General features: G+C 37.3%; 1 protein-coding gene across 8 annotated transcripts in view; it reads right to left on the bottom strand.

The window, feature by feature from the left end:
* Positions 1–19,292, bottom strand: part of HACE1 (HECT domain and ankyrin repeat containing E3 ubiquitin protein ligase 1) — a 118,384-nt gene that overhangs the window by 87,871 nt on the left and 11,221 nt on the right. For 6 of the 8 annotated variants that reach the window (XM_061427722.1, XM_061427720.1, XM_061427726.1 and 3 more), the window contains 2 exons: positions 13,597–13,672; positions 6,752–6,883 (listed from right to left, as the gene is read on the bottom strand). In XM_061427722.1, coding sequence (XP_061283706.1) covers positions 6,752–6,883; positions 13,597–13,672 — 208 coding nt within the window. Of the gene's footprint in view, positions 1–6,751; positions 6,884–13,596; positions 13,673–19,292 lie in introns of those variants that run through there. The other 2 variants (XM_061427725.1, XM_061427728.1) reach the window with 2 other exon arrangements.

Here is a 19,292-nt window from a genome sequence, read left to right as displayed (position 1 = left end):
AGATTAAAAATCAAACAACACACTGGGCCTAGCTTACTGCACAAGAGTAAATGAATTCAAGAGTTCAGGTAGTGATCCTTGTACTGTTTTTACAGATTCATATCATCAATATTAATAGTGGCAATAATAGTACCAATAGTATCATTACTCTTAAGTGTCTTCCAAAGTGCTCACAACACTTTCTTTAATTATGTAATCAGTAGACAGAATATACCTTAGGAGATAGATAAGGATAGACGAAGAAAAAAGTTGCCAGACTATATAGTAAGCCAGATGAATAATCAAATTCTCAAACAATTTTCTATTTGAAATCAATATCCACAGACAATACAATAATTCTGGTATTGTATAGCTCCCCTTCATGGATCACAGCCTGTCTTGATGAAGGGGCTGGTGTAACTTAATAAAGTGAAGAACTATGCCATGCAGAGCCACCAAACAGATGGGTCATAGTGAAGAGTTCTAAGAAAATGTGGTCCACTGGAGCAGGGAATGGCAAACCATTCCAGTATTCTAGCCTCAAGAACCACATGAACAGTATGAAAAGGCAAAAAGATATGACACCAGAAGATGAGTTACCCAGGTCAAGAGGTGTCTAATATGCTACTAGGGAAAAGTAGACGGCAATTACTAATAGCTCCAGAAAGAAAGAAGTAGTTGGGCCAAGGTGGAAATGATGCTCAGTTGTAGATGTGTTGAAAGTGAAGTCTCATACTGTAAAGAAGACTATTGCATAGGAACACAGAATGATAGGTTTATGAATCAAGGCAAAGAGCTGACACATTGGAAAAGACCCTGATGCTGGGAAAGATTGATGGCAGAAGGAGAAGGGGACACCAGAGGACGAGATGGTTGAAGACATCACTGACTCAATGAACATCAGTTTGACCAAACTCAGGGAGATAGTGAAGAACAGGGAAGCCTGGCATGCTGCAGTTCATGGGGTTGCAAAGAGTCAGACATGAATTAGCAACTGAATAAATTAGATGTGGTCAAGCAGGAGATGACAAGAGTGGACATCTACATCTTAGGAATCAGTGAACTAAAATGGACAGGAATGGACAAATTTAATTCAGATGACCATTATATCTACTACTGTGGGCAAGAATCCCTTAGAAGAAATGGAGCAGCCCTTATAGTCAACAAGAGAGTCCAAAATACAGTACTTGGGTGCAATCTAAAAAATGACAGAATGGTCTCCGTTCATTTCTAAGGCAAACAATTCAACATTACAGTAATTCAAGTCTATGCCTCAACCACTGATGCCAAAGAAGTTGAAATCGACTGGTTCTATTAAAATCTACAAGACCTTCTAGAACTAACACCACAAAAAGATGTGCTTTTCATCAGAGGGGATTGGAATGCAAAGGTAGGAAGTCAAGAGATACCTGGCAAGTTTAGTCTTAGAGTATAAAATGAAGCAAGGCAAATATTAAGAGAGTTTGGTCAAGAGAATACACTGGTCACAGGAACCACCCTTTTCCAACAACACAAGAGACAACTCTGCACATGGACATCACCAAATGGTCAGTATTAAAATCAGACTGACTATATTCTTTGCAGCCAAAGATGGAGAAGCTCTATAAACTCAGTAAAAACAAGATCTGGAGCTGACTGTGGCTCAGATCATCAGCTCCTTATTGCAAAATTCAGGCTTAAATTGAAGACAGTAGGGAAAACCACTAGGCCATTCAGGTATAATCATCTCCCTTATGACTATACAGTGGAGATGACAAATAGATTCAAGGGATTACATCCGGTAGACAGAGTGCCTGAAGAACTATGGACAGAAGACTGGAACAATGTATAGGAGGCAGTAATCAAAATCATCCCAAAGAAAAAGAAATTTAAGGCAAAATGATTGTCTGAGGAGGCTTTACCAATAGCTGAGGAAAGAAGAGAAGTGAAAAGCTAGGAAGAAAGGGAAAGGTATACCAAACTGAATGCAGAGTTCCAGAGTATAGCAAGGAGAGGTAAGAAGGCCTTCTTAAATGAACAATGCTGAGAAATAGAGGAAAACAATAGAATGGATAAGACTTGAGATCTCTTCAAGAAAATTGGGGAAAGGGAACATTTCATGCAAGAATGAAGAATGGGGAGGATAAAGGACAGAAACAGTAAGGACCTAACAGAAGCAGGAGAGATGAAGAGGTGGCAAGAATACACAGAAGAACTGTACAAAAAAGGTCTTAATGATCTGGGTAACCACAATGCTGTGGTCACTCATCTAGAGGCAGACATCCTGGAGTGTAAAGACAAGTGGGCCTTAGGAAGCATTATTATAAACAAAGCTAATGGAGGTGATGGAATTCTAGATAAGCTATTTCAAATCCTAAAAGATGATGCTGTTAAAGTGCTGTACTCAGTGTGTCAGCAAATTTGGAAAACTCAGCAGTGGTCACAGGACTGGAAAATGTCAGTTTTCATTGCAATGCCAAAGAATGTTCAAACTACTGTACAATTGCATTTGTTTCACATGCTAGTAAGGTAATGTTCAAAATCTTTCAAGCTAGGCTTCAGCAGTATATGAACTGAGAACTTCCAGATGTACAGGCTGGATTTAGAAAAGGTAGAGGAACCAGAGATCAAATTGCCAACATCTGTTGGATCACAGAGAAAGCAAGGTAATTCCAGAAAAACATCTATTTCTGCTTCATTGACTACGCTAAAGCCTTTGACATTGTGGATCACACTGTGGAAAATTCTTAAAAAGATGGGACTATCAAACCACCCTACCTGTCTCCTGAGAAACCTGTATGCGGGTAAAGAAGCAACAGAACCAGACATGGAACAACAGACTGGTTCAAAATTGAGAAAGGCGTAAGACAAGGCTGTATACTATCACCCTGCTTATTTAACATCTATGCAGAGAGTACATCATTAGATATGTTGAGCTGAATGAATCACAGGCTGGAATCAAGATTGCAGGGAAAAATATGAACAGTCTCAGATATGCAGATGATACCATTCTAATGGCAGAAAGTAAAGAGGAACTAAAGAGCTTTTTGATGAGAGTGAAAGAGGAGAGCAAAAAAGCTGGCTTAAACTCAACATTCAGAAAACTAAGATCATGGCATCTGGTCCCATCACTTCATGGCAAACAGAAGGGGGAAAAGTGGAAGCAATGATAGATTTTCTTTTCTTGGGCTCCAAAATCACTGCAGATGTTGACTGCAGCCATGAAATTAAGACACTTGCTCCCTGGAAGAAAAACCATGACAAACCTAGACAGCATATTAAAAAGCAGAGATGTCACTTTGACAACAAAGGTCCATATAGTCAAAGCTATGGTTTTTCCAGTGGTCATGTATGGATGTGAGAGCTGGACCATAAAGAAGGCTGAGTGCCCAAGACTTGATGCTTTTGAATTGCAGTGCTGGAGAATATTGAGAGTCCCTTGGAATGCAAGGAGATGAAATCAGTCAGTCCTAAAGGAAATCAATCCCGAACATTCACTGGAAGGATTGATGCTGGAGCTGATATTCCAATACTTTGATCACCTGATGAGAAAAGCCAACTCATTGGAAAAGATCCTGATGCTGGGTAAGACTGAAGGCAAAAGGAAAAGAGGGTAGCAGAGGATGAGATGGTTAGATGGCATCACTGATTCAATGGACATGAATTTGAGCAAACTCCAGGAGATAGTGAAGAACTGGGAAGCCTGGCACAGTCCAGGGGGTCGCAAGAGTCAGAACTGAAGTAGTTTAAAATCATAATGCTATTGTCACAAGGACAAAAATGATCATACTGTAGTCTTCAACTGACCAAACCACTTCCTTCCAGCAAGAGGATGAAAACATCCTTATCTTGATTTACCTCTAACAAAACACATGTATCTATATGAAATCATGTCAAAAATTACTTGATTTCTTAATTATGACAAAATCAATCTTTCTTCCAAATCTTTTATCTGTAAAAAAAGTAATGTAAATCTACAATTTATGTGTCATCAAAGCAAGAATAAAGTATTCAATTATAAATTCTACAAAGCTTTAGAGCTCTTAGCCAGTTCAAAATCTTTTCATGCATTCTTGAGATTTTCCCTAAAATGAGATTAAAAGGTAAATTTCAGAGCATTTCTTTATCATATCATCCTCTTTAATTTGAAAAGAGCTGATATGCTTTTAAAAATATTTTTAATGGAGCTTCTTTCCCTCTCTAAAGTTTTACATTTTATTCTATAAAATATGTGTACATACTCAGTCCTGTCCGACTCTTTGCGACTCATGCACTGCAGTCCACCAGGCTCCTCTGTCCATGGAATTTTCCAGGCAGGAATACTGGAGTGGCTTGCCATTTGCTACTCCAGGGGATCTTACAAACCCAGGGATCCAACCCACATCTCCTGTGTCTCCTGCACTGGCAGGTGCATTCTCTACCACTGAGCCTCCTGGGAAGCCCCATAAAATATATAATCAATATATAGTATTGATTCTAAACTTAAAAATAGAATCTTAAAACCTATGTGGACTGGTATATGTCTACATGGACATAAGTTTTGAAGACCTTTTAATGAGTTTACGCAAAAGTTAACTACCTGGAGACAACACAAAGGCCATTTTCATTTGCTGATACCTGACAAAGCATTTTAGACTTTGTTCAACTTATGGTAAGATATACAGTTAAAAGCAAAATCAATAATCCCTACACCCTGTAGTAACTTACATCTCAGAGCCCTTAAATCAAATTCAACTTAAGATAAAAGAATAACCTCATCCACTAAGATTTGAACAGATCCCAGAAATACATTATGACAATTAACATAACTATCAACACAGATTTTTAGAGGTGGAATGCCGTCTGGAGGCTAGGAAATGGACTAATTTTTCAAGATTCCTTCTTGCCCTAATCGAAGGACTAAAAATATATACAATGAATTGGAAAATAGTGCTAAGCATTACCTTTGTGTATGATCCTCGCAGGTAACTATAATGGACCAAATATAAAGGAACCTTACTCACTAATACAATCAACCACAAGTCAACGTGGCTTTTTACACTCGTCCTCCTGTACTATATCTGTAAAATCTCACCCTGTGAAACCCATCACCACCATGAAGTCAGGCCACCTATAAATCTGAAAATACAGTTCTTCAAAGGCCATCTGACTATGAGCAATTCTCTCTTACTTTACCACACCTGCTTTAGGTTGTAAACCATATGGAGTGTATTATACTAACTACTCTTCAATAACTTCAGTAGGCAATTCTAAATTTTCAATGCACCCTGTAATGCACATGTTTTGAACCAAGGTTTTCTGAGTAATTTTTGCTTCTTCACTGGCTCAAGGCACCTAAAATTAGCTTTTGTAGATAATTCCTAATCTGAATTTAGTTTTTTACTACACAAATTACTGGGCAACAGATACAGTTTGCAATCTTAGTAAATGATATGCCACTCATTTGTTTCAGCAGAGTGTTTAATATTAAAGCAGGTGCTTTTCTGTTGAGTAAGAGCTACCAGCAGGACTCTAACAGGCAACGGTTGCTTACTGGGGTCTGTCAAGATTAGATTTTAGATGATTTTTCCCCCACCCAGAATACTTCTTAAATTTAGTAATACTGACTTGCAGAAAGTAAAAAGTAATGAAAAGGAATAATCCTAAAAACACTGAATTAGTTTTCAGATGATAAAAGACAAAAGAATAATAATGAACACTGGTGTTCAGAAGAAATGCCAGGAAAGAAAAAAATATTCATATATCTCTTTTATCCAACTCTTATTAAACATATGACAATGTAAACTTTGAGCTCACTACCTTAAAGAAGTGTAATATTTTGTGAATTGAGGTCATACATAAAGCATCTAAGTATGTAGGAGCCAACAGCCTGAACCCAGGTTAAGAAAAAAGTGTTTGCAAAGACAGAAATCCAGATTCCACCAAGAATTTTCCCAACAAAAACATTAGACTCAGAATGTGTACAAAATAATAAACATAAACTTTTTATCTTTGTAGATGCCGGCAGTGTTTTTTTGTTTTCAGTTGGTTTTTCATTTTAGTTAGCAAATAAATAATATTCTATTATCCATAATGTTAAATGTGGGAAAAAACTGAAAGTAACCAGGATATGAAATTATAAAAGGCAGAAAGTCAATCTAAAATCTTAAGCCAACAATCTTTAAATAAGGTAGCAGTCTCCTAATGAGAAAGAAAACTATTAGCAATTTTAAAAGTCAAATGTTTATACATAGGGATAACAGTAAAGTACTGCCGTAAAACAAATGCATGATTTTAGAAATCAAAAGTAAGAAAGAAAACAGCTGTGATTCTAGTACTTATATATAGTACTTATATGCCACGGGAGTAGAAAAATATGATAACCCAAGTTGAACTATTTAAGCAAAGTTGGAGTTTACTCTCTTCATGGTCTAATTCCAAAACTTGAGGCTTAATGGTAAAAATATGAAAATGGTAAAAAAAATAAAATAAAATAGTTGTTTGATAAAACTGACAACAGAATAAACATTATAAACAAATTATTTGTTAATATTTAAAATTTAAAACACATAGCTAATAAATTTATGAATCAAAAATAAAATTGAAATCCAAATTACATTAAACATATTTAAAAGCACTATTTGCTGTTCCTTTTATCCACATAGAATATACTAATTAGAAGTGCACATGATGCAGAAAATGTTTTAAGATTTTGCTTTATGTTTCCAATTATGCACAGTGAAAAGTTTTTCATCGATTCAAAGTTTACAAAAAAAAAACACATGCAACTTAAAGTCCTTGAGGCTTAATTTACCGTCTTGTGACCATTCTGGCAGGCCACATGCAGCGCTGTCTGCCCCATCGCATCCTCAACATCGACATCACTGACGTGTTGTACAAGGTCATGGAGTAGTTCTGTCCGCCCATTCACAGCCAGCCAGTGTATCTGTACAGCCATTTAGTTACTTAACATTTATGCAGGAGTATTTCATATAAAAACAGCAAATAAATAATGCAATTATTTCTCAACTGTGAGCACTACATGCATACCAAAGATTAAAATTAAAATTTAAGCCAATATAATTTTTTCCTATATTTTAAATGGGGGAAAATATGTATCAGGATATAGGTTACACAGTCATGTACTTCAAAATCAAGTTTTGCAATGTTCAAAGTAATTAAAAATCCTAAACTGAGGATCACTAATACTCTGCTTCTTAGATGACCATGGACTGTAGGTATAGCTTATCTCTAGAGAAGAGGTACTGAACATTTTCCCTTCCCCAGAAACAAACATAAGATAAAAAATAATCAACACAGTAGGGATCATATTCTTTATTTCCTATATTTTACATGTAATGCATAAAACATACATAAATAACACACATGGGGAGGATAAAAAATATAAAACGTCTAGAAGTCTACAACTCAAAGATAATGCTGTAACTTTGGTCTATGCTGTCCATGCATTTTTCATTGGCCTTTTTTCCATTAAAAAAAATATATCATGTAACTTGTTTTAAAATGGTAGCTTTGAACCCAAGAACCAGCTCCTACTTCTTCCCAAACCACTGAAATGACAATAAAGGGTACTTTTTCTTAAACAACAGATCTATTAAGATAATGGAGGAGGAAATGGCAACCCACTCCAGTATTCTGGCTGGGAAAATCCCTTGGACAGAGCAGCCTCCCAGACAACAGTCCAAAGGGTTGCAAAGATTTGGACACTACTGAGCAACTGAATATGCACATTAAGATAAAGAACAGGAGAGAATACAATAGCAACCCATTTTGGAAGCTTTTGTCTATTTTGTCAGAACAGAAAGATGACCCCTAAGCCAGTAAAGGAAAATTGAGATCACAGAACTCCCCCAAAAGGTAGTAAACACCCTACAGTGTCTCTTGGTTACATATAACTTTTTTTTTTAAAGGCTTAAAATGTATTTTAATAAGTTCATGTTGCATTATTCATTTCTCAGAAAAACTTCAAAGGTATTAGGGACAAATCAAACATGGTACACCAATAAAAAATGCACAGCATAACTACCTAAGATAGGCAAAGCTAAGAGCTACCGTCTGACACTCAGCATACAGCAACCCTGTTCTCAAGATTGTACTAGGCCTATCAAGAAAGCTGTGAATGGCAACATCACAGACACAAAAGGGCCATTTCTGGGTTGTCCTTACCCAAGAAAAAGATGGAGGCAAGTTTAACACAAGATTTTTTAAAGATACACTAAATGAAAATCTCTAAGAGAAAATGTCTTCCTTGGGACATGAAAGGGTAATATATGGGACATAACAGAACCGTATGTATGTTGTCTGTGACCTCTGTGGACATGTGCCTGAATTCCCACCTGGGAGTGATTGGAACAGTGGGGCCAAGGTCATTGGGGGATGTTTGGTTTTTGTGGTATATGTGGCAGGATCTCTGGGGTGAGACAGTGCACTAAGTCGTGTCCAACTCTTGCAACCCCATGGACTGTAGCCTGCCAGGCTCCTCTGTCTATGGGATTCTCCAGGCAAGAATACTGGAGTGGGTTGCCATTTCCTTCTCCACATATAACTTTTATATGAACTAAGAAACCAAAAGATCTGTGTGACTCGCTTTACTTCAGTATTCATTTTATTAACATGGTCAGAAACAGAACCTGCAGTATCTCCGAGGTATGTATATAAATAAAAACCCAAAACAAGAGAAAGGCAAAGGCATCTCCAGGATGATGGTGAAGAGATATTCCAAATAACACTGTACAGCAAGCCAAGAAATCAATCAGCAGTCTCCGTAACAGACTCCCTCAAAACTATTCAAGATGAAAGGTAGTGAACATATGTTATGAGGATATTTACAAAGTTCAGGGAAACTCTAGCAAAGAATTGACAATACACATTTAGAAAACAAAATTCTGAGCTGCAATGAAGAGAGAAACAGAAAAGACATATGGATTGAAAAGGAAAAGTTATAATTATCTTAATTTGCAGATGATATGATTATCTATGTGGAAAATCCTAAGGAGTCTACCAGAAACTCCTGAATTAATCAAGTGAGTTCAGCAAGGTCACAAGATATGTGATCAACTCATAAAAAGCAATTGTATCTCTATGTACTAGCAATGAACATGCAGAAATCAAAATTAAAAATAATGTTACTTACAATTGCTACAAAGAAAATAAAATAGCTATACACTTAAACCTTGCACAAGATCTGTATGCTGAGCAACATAAAATTCTAATGAAAGAAATCAAAGACTTAAATAAATGGAAAGACATACTGTGTTTACAGATTGGAAGACTCAACATAGTAAAGATATCAATTCTCCCCAAATTGATCTATAGGCTTAATGCAATTCCAATTAAAATAATCTCAGCAGGGTTTTTCATCATAGACAAGTTTATTCTAAAATTTATATGGATGCGTGAAAGAACCAAAGTAGCTAACACAATCTTGACAAAAATGAAGTGGGAGGAATTACTCTACCTGCTATTAAGGCTTACTATATAGCTAGAGTAATCAAGACAGTGTGATAATGGCAAATGCATACAGACAGTGGAACAGAACTGAGGACCCCAAAATAACCCCATACAGGTATGTCTAAAACATTTTTGAGAGAGATACAAAGCTAATTTCACACAGGAAGTATACAGTCTTTACAACAAATAGTGCGAGAGTAACTGGAATCCATAGGTAAAAAAATGAGCCTTGACTTAAGCATCACAGACAAATATTAGCTCAAAACAGATCATAGGCTTAGATATAAAATGTAAAATTAAAGAACTTTTTGAAAAAGGTAAGAGAAAATCTTCAGGCTCCACGGCAAGGTAAAGAGTTCCTAAACTAGATACCAAAAACACAGTCCATAAATGCAAAAACTGATATACTAAACTTCATCAAAATTTAAAACTTTCACACTACAAAAGACCCAGTTTAGAATTTTAAAAGGCAAAGTAAAGATGAGGAGAAAATATTTGCAAGTCACATACCTGACAAAGGTTTGATATTTCCAAAATACAAAGAATTCTAACAACTCAATTTAAAAAAAAAAAAAACAGAAAATGGGCAAATGACTTGAACTCATTTCACAAAATAGGATATATAGATGGCAAACAAAACACACAAAAAGCTGTTCAACATTGGCAATTAGGTAAATGCAAATTAAAACCACAATGAGATATCACTACATACATACCTAACAAGATGACTAAAATAAAATACAGTTACAACACCAAATGCTGGCGAGAATGACAGAAAACTAGATCATTCGTATGTTGCAGGTGGGAGTATAAAAAGATACAGTGAGCCTGGAAAAGCTTTCCAGTGCACTTTAAAACTAAACATGAAACTACCATACAACCTAGCAACTGTATTCCTGGGCATTATATTCCCTAAACATGAAACCTTTATGTTCACACAAAAACCTGTATACTATGTTCATGGCAGTTTTATTCACAATAGGCCCAAACAGGAAACAACCCAGATGTCTTTCAACAGGTGAATGGTTAAACAATCAGTGGTACATCTACACCAAGAAATACTTGTCAGCAATGTAGAGGAATGAATCATTAATACACACAACCAAGATCCATCCCCGTGGAATATGATCAGCACACAAAAGCCCATTCCTAGTATGATTCCATTTATATTATACTCTTGAAATGACAAAATTTTAGAAATGAAGAACAGATTACTGATTGCCAGGGTTAGGCATGGGATGAAGGAAAGGAAAGGTGTGATTATAAAAGAAAATAAAAAACATCTTTTTGGAGTTGGAAATACTAATATTGACTGCGGTAGTGGACACATAGACCTATAAAGGTAGTAAATCTGTCTAAAACTTAACATACATAAACAGGTAAAAGTGGATAGAAGTTAAACTGGAGAAATCTGAATAACATAAACTATATCATTGTCAATATTCTGGTCATAACATTATACTATGGTTTTATAAAATGCTACCATTGAGGAAAACTGTGCAAAATATACAGAGGATTTCTTTGTTATTATTTCTTACAACTGCATATGAATCTACAAGTATCTCATTTTTGAAAATACAATTATTAATCACATGAAAAACAAAATGCTGTGAGAGAAAGAAAAGCAACTATAGGGACTTCCCTGGCAGTCCAATGGTTAAGACTCTGCACTCCAAGGGCAGGGGACATGGGTATGATGCCTGGTCATAGGACTAAGAACCCACATGCCACAAAACACAGCATTCTCCCCACCCCCAAAAAGCAACTGTAGTACATTTTTTGGCCTAACTATGAACAGTTTTTATTTAGCCAAAAAATTAAAACAGTGAAAAATGACCTAACAAAAATTACACTTCTACTGGATGGGTGTGAGGGAAATGTGCTTGTACATGATGGGATAAGAGGAGGTGAGGCTAAAAAAGAAACACTTAACTTGATATTCCAGCAAGTCAATAGGTGATGCCTAAAACTGAAAAGTCAAAAAGCAGTTATACTAGCCTGTTATTTAGAATTAGGGAAACAAAAATTTTAAATCTATTAAAATAATTGAGAAAAGTTGACTGTGGAGTGAGAAATTTGGAAGCTGAGGAGGAAGGTCAAAAGAATGTTACTAAAGACCTAGATGTGAAACCAGACACTATAAAACTCCTAGAGGAAAACAAAGGCAGAACACTCTCTGACATAAATCACAGCAACATCTTTTTGATCTACCTCCCAGAATAATGGAAATAAAAAATAAATAAACGGTGCCTACTTAAACTCAAAAGCTTTTGCACAGCAAAGGAAACAAATTGGGAGAAAATATTTGCAAATATTTGTGACTGATAAGAGATTAGTCTCCAAAATTTACAAACAGCTTATGACATTTAACAGCAGCAAAACAACCCACTCAAAAAATACACAGAAGACCTAAATAGACATTTCTCAAACAAAGACATACAGATGGCCAATAATCACATGAAAAGATGTTCAACACCGCTAATTATTAGAGAATTGCAAATCAAAACTACAATTATCAAAAAAATCACAAACAATAAATGCTGGAGAGGGTATGGAGAGAAAGGAACCCACCTACACTGTTAGCAGGAATATAAATTGGTACAGCCACTATGGAGAAGAGTATGGAGGTTCCTTTAAAAACTAAAAACAGAGCTACCATATGACCCTGCAATCCCACTCCTGGGCATATATCCAGAGAAAAGCATGATCTGAAAGGATACATGCATCCCAATGTTCACTGCAGCACTGTTTACAACAGCTAAGAGAGGAAGCAACCTAAATGTCCACTGACAGAGGAATGGATAAAGAAGATGTGGTAAATATATACAATGGAATATTACTCAGCCATTAAAATGAATGAAATAATGCCACTTATAGCAACATGGATGGGCCTAGAGACTGTCATACTGAGTGAAGTAAGTCAGATAAAGAAATGTCATATGACATCCCTTATATATGAAACTTAAGAAAGAAATGATACAAATGAACTTATTTACAAAACAGAAAGACACTCAGACTTATAAAATGAACTTATGGTTGCCAGGGGAAGGGACACTTAGGGAGTTTGAGATGGTCATATATACATGCTATATTTAAAATGGATAACCAACAAGGGCTTACCATATAGCACTTGCAACTCTGCTCAATGTTATGTGGCAGCATGAGTGGGAGGGAGGTTTAGGGAAGAAAGGGTGCATGTATATATATAGCTGAGTCCCTCTGCTGTTCACCTGAAACTATCACAGCTTTGTTAACCATCTGTGTGTGTATGTATGCTCAGTTGCTCAGTCACGTTCAACTTTTTGCAGCCCCATGGACTGTAGTCTACCAGGCTCCTCTGTCCATAGAATCTTTCAGGCATACTGGAGTGGGTTACCATTTCCTACTCTAGGGGAGCTTCCTGACCCAGGGACTAAACCCGCATCTCTTCCATCACTTGCACTGGCAGGTGGATTCTTTACCACTGTGCCACCTGGAAAGCCCTGTTAATTGGCTACACCCCAATATAAAATAAAAAGTTTAAAAGAAAAAAAAAAGAGAATGTTTATTTTTTTTCAGGCTAAGAGTGTCATAAATTAGATGTATATTTATTTGACATAAAATGCCATACAATTCACGGCCTTACAATTCATCTATTTAAAGCATACAGCTTACTGGGTTTTAGTACATTGAGAGTTGTGCAATCATCACTACAGTCAATTTTAGAACATTTTCATTTCCCCCAAAGAAGCCCTGTACCCATTAGCACTCCCATTTCCTGAGATGGATACAGAAGATACATGTCTCACTCTGACTCTGCCACCTGCATGAAGAAACTCATCCACTGCCTTCAGTTTTTCTTACTGATATTCTTCTGCTTTTTTCTCATAGGACTCTTAGAGGCAATGAATTCTGACAGTAGTTGGGAGACAGTATAGGCAACATAACAAAACAAACATCACATCATTTTTATTGCCTCACTTTTATAATTCTGCTGAGTTCAGAACAAATCAAGTCTAAATATTTCACCCTTAACATCAATATGTATAAATTAGCTGAGAAGTGTACCTGAAATCATTCTGTATCTTCTCAATTACTACAAAGAAATAACTGCAGAAATATTTGTACTACACTTTGCATTACTATTACTTTTGATATTATTTTCTAAAAGTATTTCTAAAATCTCAGACAAAAACTCTTAGCACTTACTGCAGTAAGACCTTCATTATTACAAATGTTGACATCAGCACTGTATTCTAATAATTTACTCATGCATTTCTTTTGCCTGAAAAGAAAAAGAGACAGTAAAGACAACTGTTACTAGAAAAATAAACAAATGAAAATTATTTTACTGAAATATTAACTACACTCAATATTAACCGATAGCAAATAACCTGTATCTGCAATATTTAAATAAATACTTCAATAAATAAATGTAGCATATGAAACAAAATTGTTTCTATGACTCAAAGATAATAGGATTTTAAAAAGGCACAATGAGGTTTTAATGCCATTGGGACAAATTCATCACTGAAAATGCTATGAAATTTCTAGTGTTGACAGAATATTTGAAATAGTAACCTCCATTAAAAATGTAAGACATTCATAAGTTTAATGGAAGGGGAATGGATAGAGTAAAATGACGTCTCAATGAATGCTGTATCCTATATTCTTGATTGTATAGTATTTAAAATACTAAGATGAGTTGTAAAAAATAAATTAATAAAATGGCCATCTATTCATACCCTTACCCACTTAATTTTTTTTCAGCTTTTTTACTGTAGTAAAATACACATAACATAAATTTATCATCTTAACTGTTTTTAAGTGTACAGTGCAGTAATCTTAGGGTTCCCTGGTGGCTCAGACAGTAAAGAATCTGCCTGCAATGCAGGAGGCCTGGGTTCAATCCCTGGGTCAGGAAGATCCCCTGGAGAAAGGAATGACTACCCACTCCAGTATTCTTGCCTGGAGAATTCCATGGACAGAGAAGCCTGGCAGGCTACAGTCCATGGGGTCGCAAAGAGTCAGATACAACTGAGCGACTAACATTTGATCACTTGACCAGCAATATTAAGTATATTCATATTGTTGTGCAACCACCATCACCATCCATCTCAAGAACACTTTTCAGCTTTCCGAAACTCTGCATCCATTAAACAGAACTCCCCATTCCCTCTCCTGCTAGTCCCTGGCCAACCACTATTCTACATTTTATCTCTACGATTTGCCCTTATCTAAATCAATAACCTCAGATATGCAGATGACACCACCCTTATGGCAGAAAGTGAAGAGGAACTAAAAAGCCTCTTGATGAAAGTGAAAGTGAAGAGTGAAAAAGTTGGCTTAAAGCTCAACATTCAGAAAACTAAGATCATGGCATCTGGTCCCATCACTTCATGGGAAATAGATGGGGAAACAGTGGAAACAGTGTCAGACTTTACTTTTTGGGCTCCAAAATCACTGCAGGTGGTGACTGCAGCCATGAAATTAAAAGACGCTTACTCCTTGGACAGAAAGTTATGACCAACCTAGATCAGATCAGATCAAATCAGTCAATCAGTCGCTCAGTCGTGTCCGACTCTTTGTGACCCCATGAATCGCAGCACGCCAGGCCTCCCTGTCCATCACAAACTCCCGGAGTTCACTCAGACTGACGTCCATCGAGACAGTGATGCCATCCAGCCATTTCATCCTCTGTAGTCCCCTTCTCCTCCTGCCCCTAATCCCTCCCAGCATCACAGTCTTTTCCAATGAGTCAACTCTTCGCATGAGGTGGCCAAAGAACTGGAGTTTCAGCTTTAGCATCATTCCTTCCAAAGAAATCCCAGGGCTGATCTTCAGAATGGACTGGTTGGATCTCCTTGCAGTCCAAGGGACTCTCAAGAGTCTTCTCCAACACCACAGTTCAAAAGCATCAATTCTTTGGCGCTCAGCCTTCTTCACAGTCCAACCTAGATAGCATATTCAAAAGCAGAGACATTACTTTGCCAACAAAGGTCCATCTTGTCAAGGCTATGGTTTTTCCTGTGGTCATGTATGGATGTGAGAGTTGGACTGTGAAGGAGGCTGAGTGCCGAAGAATTGATGCTTTTGAACTGTGGTGTTGGAGAAAACTCTTGAGAGTCCCTTGGACTGGAAGGAGATCCAACCAGTCCATTCTGAAGGAGATCAGCCCTGGGATTTCTTTGAAAGGAATGATGCTAAAGCTGAAACTCCAGTTCTTTGGCCACCTCATGCAAAGAGTTGACTCATTGGAAAAGACTCTGATGCTGGGAGGGATTGGGGGCAGGAGGAGAAGGGGACGACAGAGGATGAAATGGCTGGATGCCATCACTGTCTCGATGGACGTTGAGTCTGAGTGAACTCCGGGAGTTTGCGATGGACAGGGAGGCCTGGCATGCTGCAATTCATGGGGTCGCAAAGAGTCAGACACAACTGAGCGACTGAACTGAACTGAACTGAAATGTCTCACAGAAGTAGAATCATACAGTTTGTCTTTTTGTGACTGGCTTATTTCACTTAGTATAATCTCCTCAAGGCTCATCCATGTTGCAGCATACAACATGGATACAGAATTTCCTACCTTTTAAGGGGCTTCCCAGGTGGTGCTAGCAATAAAGAACCTGCCTGCCAATGCAGGAGACGTAAGAAACGCTGGTTCAATCCTTGGGTTGGGAAGATCCCCTGGAGAAGGGCATGGCAACCCACTCCAGTATTCTTGCCTGGAGAATCTGATGGATAGAGGGGCCTGGTAGGCTACAATCCACAGGGTCGCTCAGAGTTGAACTCAGCTGAAGCAATTTAGCACTCACATAGGCTGAATAATATTCCACTGTATGTATATACCACATTTAGTTTATCCATTCATGTGCAAATGGATGCTTAGATTCCTTTACTTTAGCTATTGTGAATAATACTGCTATGAATTCAAGTATACAAATATTTCTGCAAGACTCTGCATGAAATTGTGGGGGGTATATACCCAGAAGTGGAACTGCTGGATCATAGTATAATTCTATTTTTATTTTTAAGGAAGCAAAGAACTAGTTTCCAGAGCATCTGTACCATTTCCCTTTCCCACAAACAGAGCACAAGGGGTCCAATTTCTCCAAACCCTCATCAACACCTGTCATGTTTTTTTTGATAGCCATACTAATGAATCTTAGTTGGTATCTCATGGTAGTTTTAACTGGCATTTCCCTGATTAGGGATATTAAGCATCTTTTCTTGATCTGGACATCTGTATATCTTACTTGGAGACATATCTACAAAAGCATGTTGCTGCCTTTTGAACTGCCTACCCATGTCATTTTGCTCACAATGCTTGCTCCTAGCCTGATCCATTCTTCCTCACTCTTCAGTGTTTATCTCAATTTCTCCTTCATTAATAATTAAATGAAAACTCATGCTTTGGAAACAAAGTGATACACACCTATATGTATACACACATATGTATATGTGTGTGTGTGTATATATATAAAATATACAATTCATGTATATGCTTAACTATGCTCAGTAATGAATTAAGAAAATATGATTTAATCTGTGGCAAGAAAAAGTTTATGATCTAGTTAAGTAAATGATTATATACATACATTAAAAAATATAAAATGGGGTATACATAATAGCATATTATGTATAATGTTATATAACATAGTATATATCGTATTAATGTGAATACTGAGATATTGTGATTTACAGTAAGAATGTATAGTTATATATTTGGTCTTAATCCACACTTCTTGGCTCACAGTTCTAAACCCTAAACAATTAAAAGCAATGGGCCTCTTTTCCTGAAAAGAGGTGAAGGTGACTTTTGGGTGCCACCCAACTGTGGGGGCTAGTTGCCAGGAGAATCAACCACATATTAGAGGGCACTTTCAGTCCCACTCCTATTTCCAGGGAGGGGATAGCAACCAGAGGTTGAATCAGCTGCTAACAGCCAATGATTTAAGTCAATAATGACTATGTAATGATGTCTGCTGCTGCTGCTGCTGCTGCTGCTGTTGCTAAGTCGCTTCAGTTGTGTCCGACTCTGTGCGACCCCATAGACGGCAGCCCACAGGCTCCCCGTCCCTGGGATTCTCCAGGCAAGAACACTGGAGTGGGTTGCCATTTCCTTCTCCAATGCATGAAAGTGAAAAGTGAAAGTGAAGTCGCTCAGTTGTGTCCGACTCTTAGCAACCCCATGGACTGCAGCCCACCCCAGGCTCCTCCGTCCATGGGATTCTCCAGGCAAGAGTACTGGAGTGGGGTGCCATTGCCTTCTCCGGTAATGATGTCTACATAGACCCAAAAGGACAATTTTTTGTCTCTTTCAGGAAGAGCTTCCATGGAGGGGAACCAAAATGCTTCTACCTGCGACCATGCCCAAATCTCTTTGTTCAGGACCTCACCCAGTGTATCTATCTCTTCGTTTGATTACTGACTCATATCCTTTAATACTCTCTTATAAAAAAAAAAAAAAAAACATGGTACTCTAGTGAGTAAACAAACACATTTTCCTGAGTTCAGTGAGCCCTTCTAGCAAATTAATCAAGCCCAAGAAAGGGATCACGGCAACTGATTTCTAGCCAGTTGGTCAAAAGTACTAGTTACAACCGGGACTCTTGACAGGAATACTGAGTTGGAAGGGGATGGCAGAACCTCCAATCTGTAGCCAGTCAGTCAGAAAACTACTTGAAACTGACCTGGCAATTGGCATCTGAAGTGAAGGGTGGTCTACAGGACTGAGCCCTTGACCAACAGAATCTGCTTCTACCTGAAGGTACATCATAGTGTCAGAATTGATCTGACTTTTAGGAAACTGCTGTCATTTGAGACTTGCTTATTGGTTTGATGAAGCCTACAACTGCCCCGCCAACATACACACACTGGAATTGGGTCCAGGAACCCTTTGCAAATAAGCTATACATATATAATATATGGTATACAGAGAATATACATAATACATGTAATATAATAACTATTTACTCTGATAATAAATTTCTTCATACCCTATCACATTTCTTTAATCAACTCAGTACTAAGCATAGCTAACTAATTACTAATTATTCAATCTAATAATAGCTATCGGTTCAGTCACTCAGTCGTGTCCGATCTGTAACCCCATGGATTGCAGCACACCAGGCTTCCCTGTCCATCACCAACTCCTGGAGCTTGATCAAACTCATGTCCATCGAGCCAGAGATGTCATTCAACCATCTCATCCTCTGTATATATAATAGTTATAATTGTTATTAACTGAATAAACCTTTTAAAAGAAAACAAATTACTTTTCTTGCTATGACTCTTTCTTTCTAAAATGAAGTTAAATTCAACTAAAATCAGCATTTTAATCAAAGAAATGGAAGAAAATAAAGCTCTGAGTAAACTTAAAAGTTCAAACATTTACAAAGTTTCTTCATCGAATACAGTTATGAAAACCTTAGGAAATAAATCTTTATTACTGTGAGGAAACAGACTACAAAATCCCATTAAAATTAATATTACATTGTTTAAATTATGCCTCTGTGTGTGTGTGATGGCACCCATAATGTGGGACTTCTAAAATCTATTCAGAAGCCTGATGTGGACCATTGGCCTATTGTCAAAATAAACACTTAGGTAGGACTGTGCCAGGGAAAGGGTTCCAAAGAAGTGTTTAGGGCAGAGGTTTGTTGAAGAGAAGCCACAAAACATAATGCTCCCCCTCCCAAAAATGAACTGCAAAAGGTACAGGGCACTATAAGAGAAATATATCCTTTTTCTTACTTAACAATCATCACTGCTATTTTCCATAACCTTGAGTAAATCAAAAAGACCCATTAAGTGCTCACCTCTTCTGCTTAGAATGGAGCTAAAATATTAACTAATACATGAGCTCTACCCTTTATGAGCTCACAATCTAGCTCACAAAAAAT

This window comes from Bos javanicus, chromosome 9 (assembly GCF_032452875.1).
Source record: "Bos javanicus breed banteng chromosome 9, ARS-OSU_banteng_1.0, whole genome shotgun sequence".
NCBI classification, from domain to species: Eukaryota; Metazoa; Chordata; class Mammalia; order Artiodactyla; family Bovidae; genus Bos; species Bos javanicus.
Note: the sequence above shows the minus strand (reverse complement) of the source record. Positions and strands in the feature narration are given on the sequence as shown.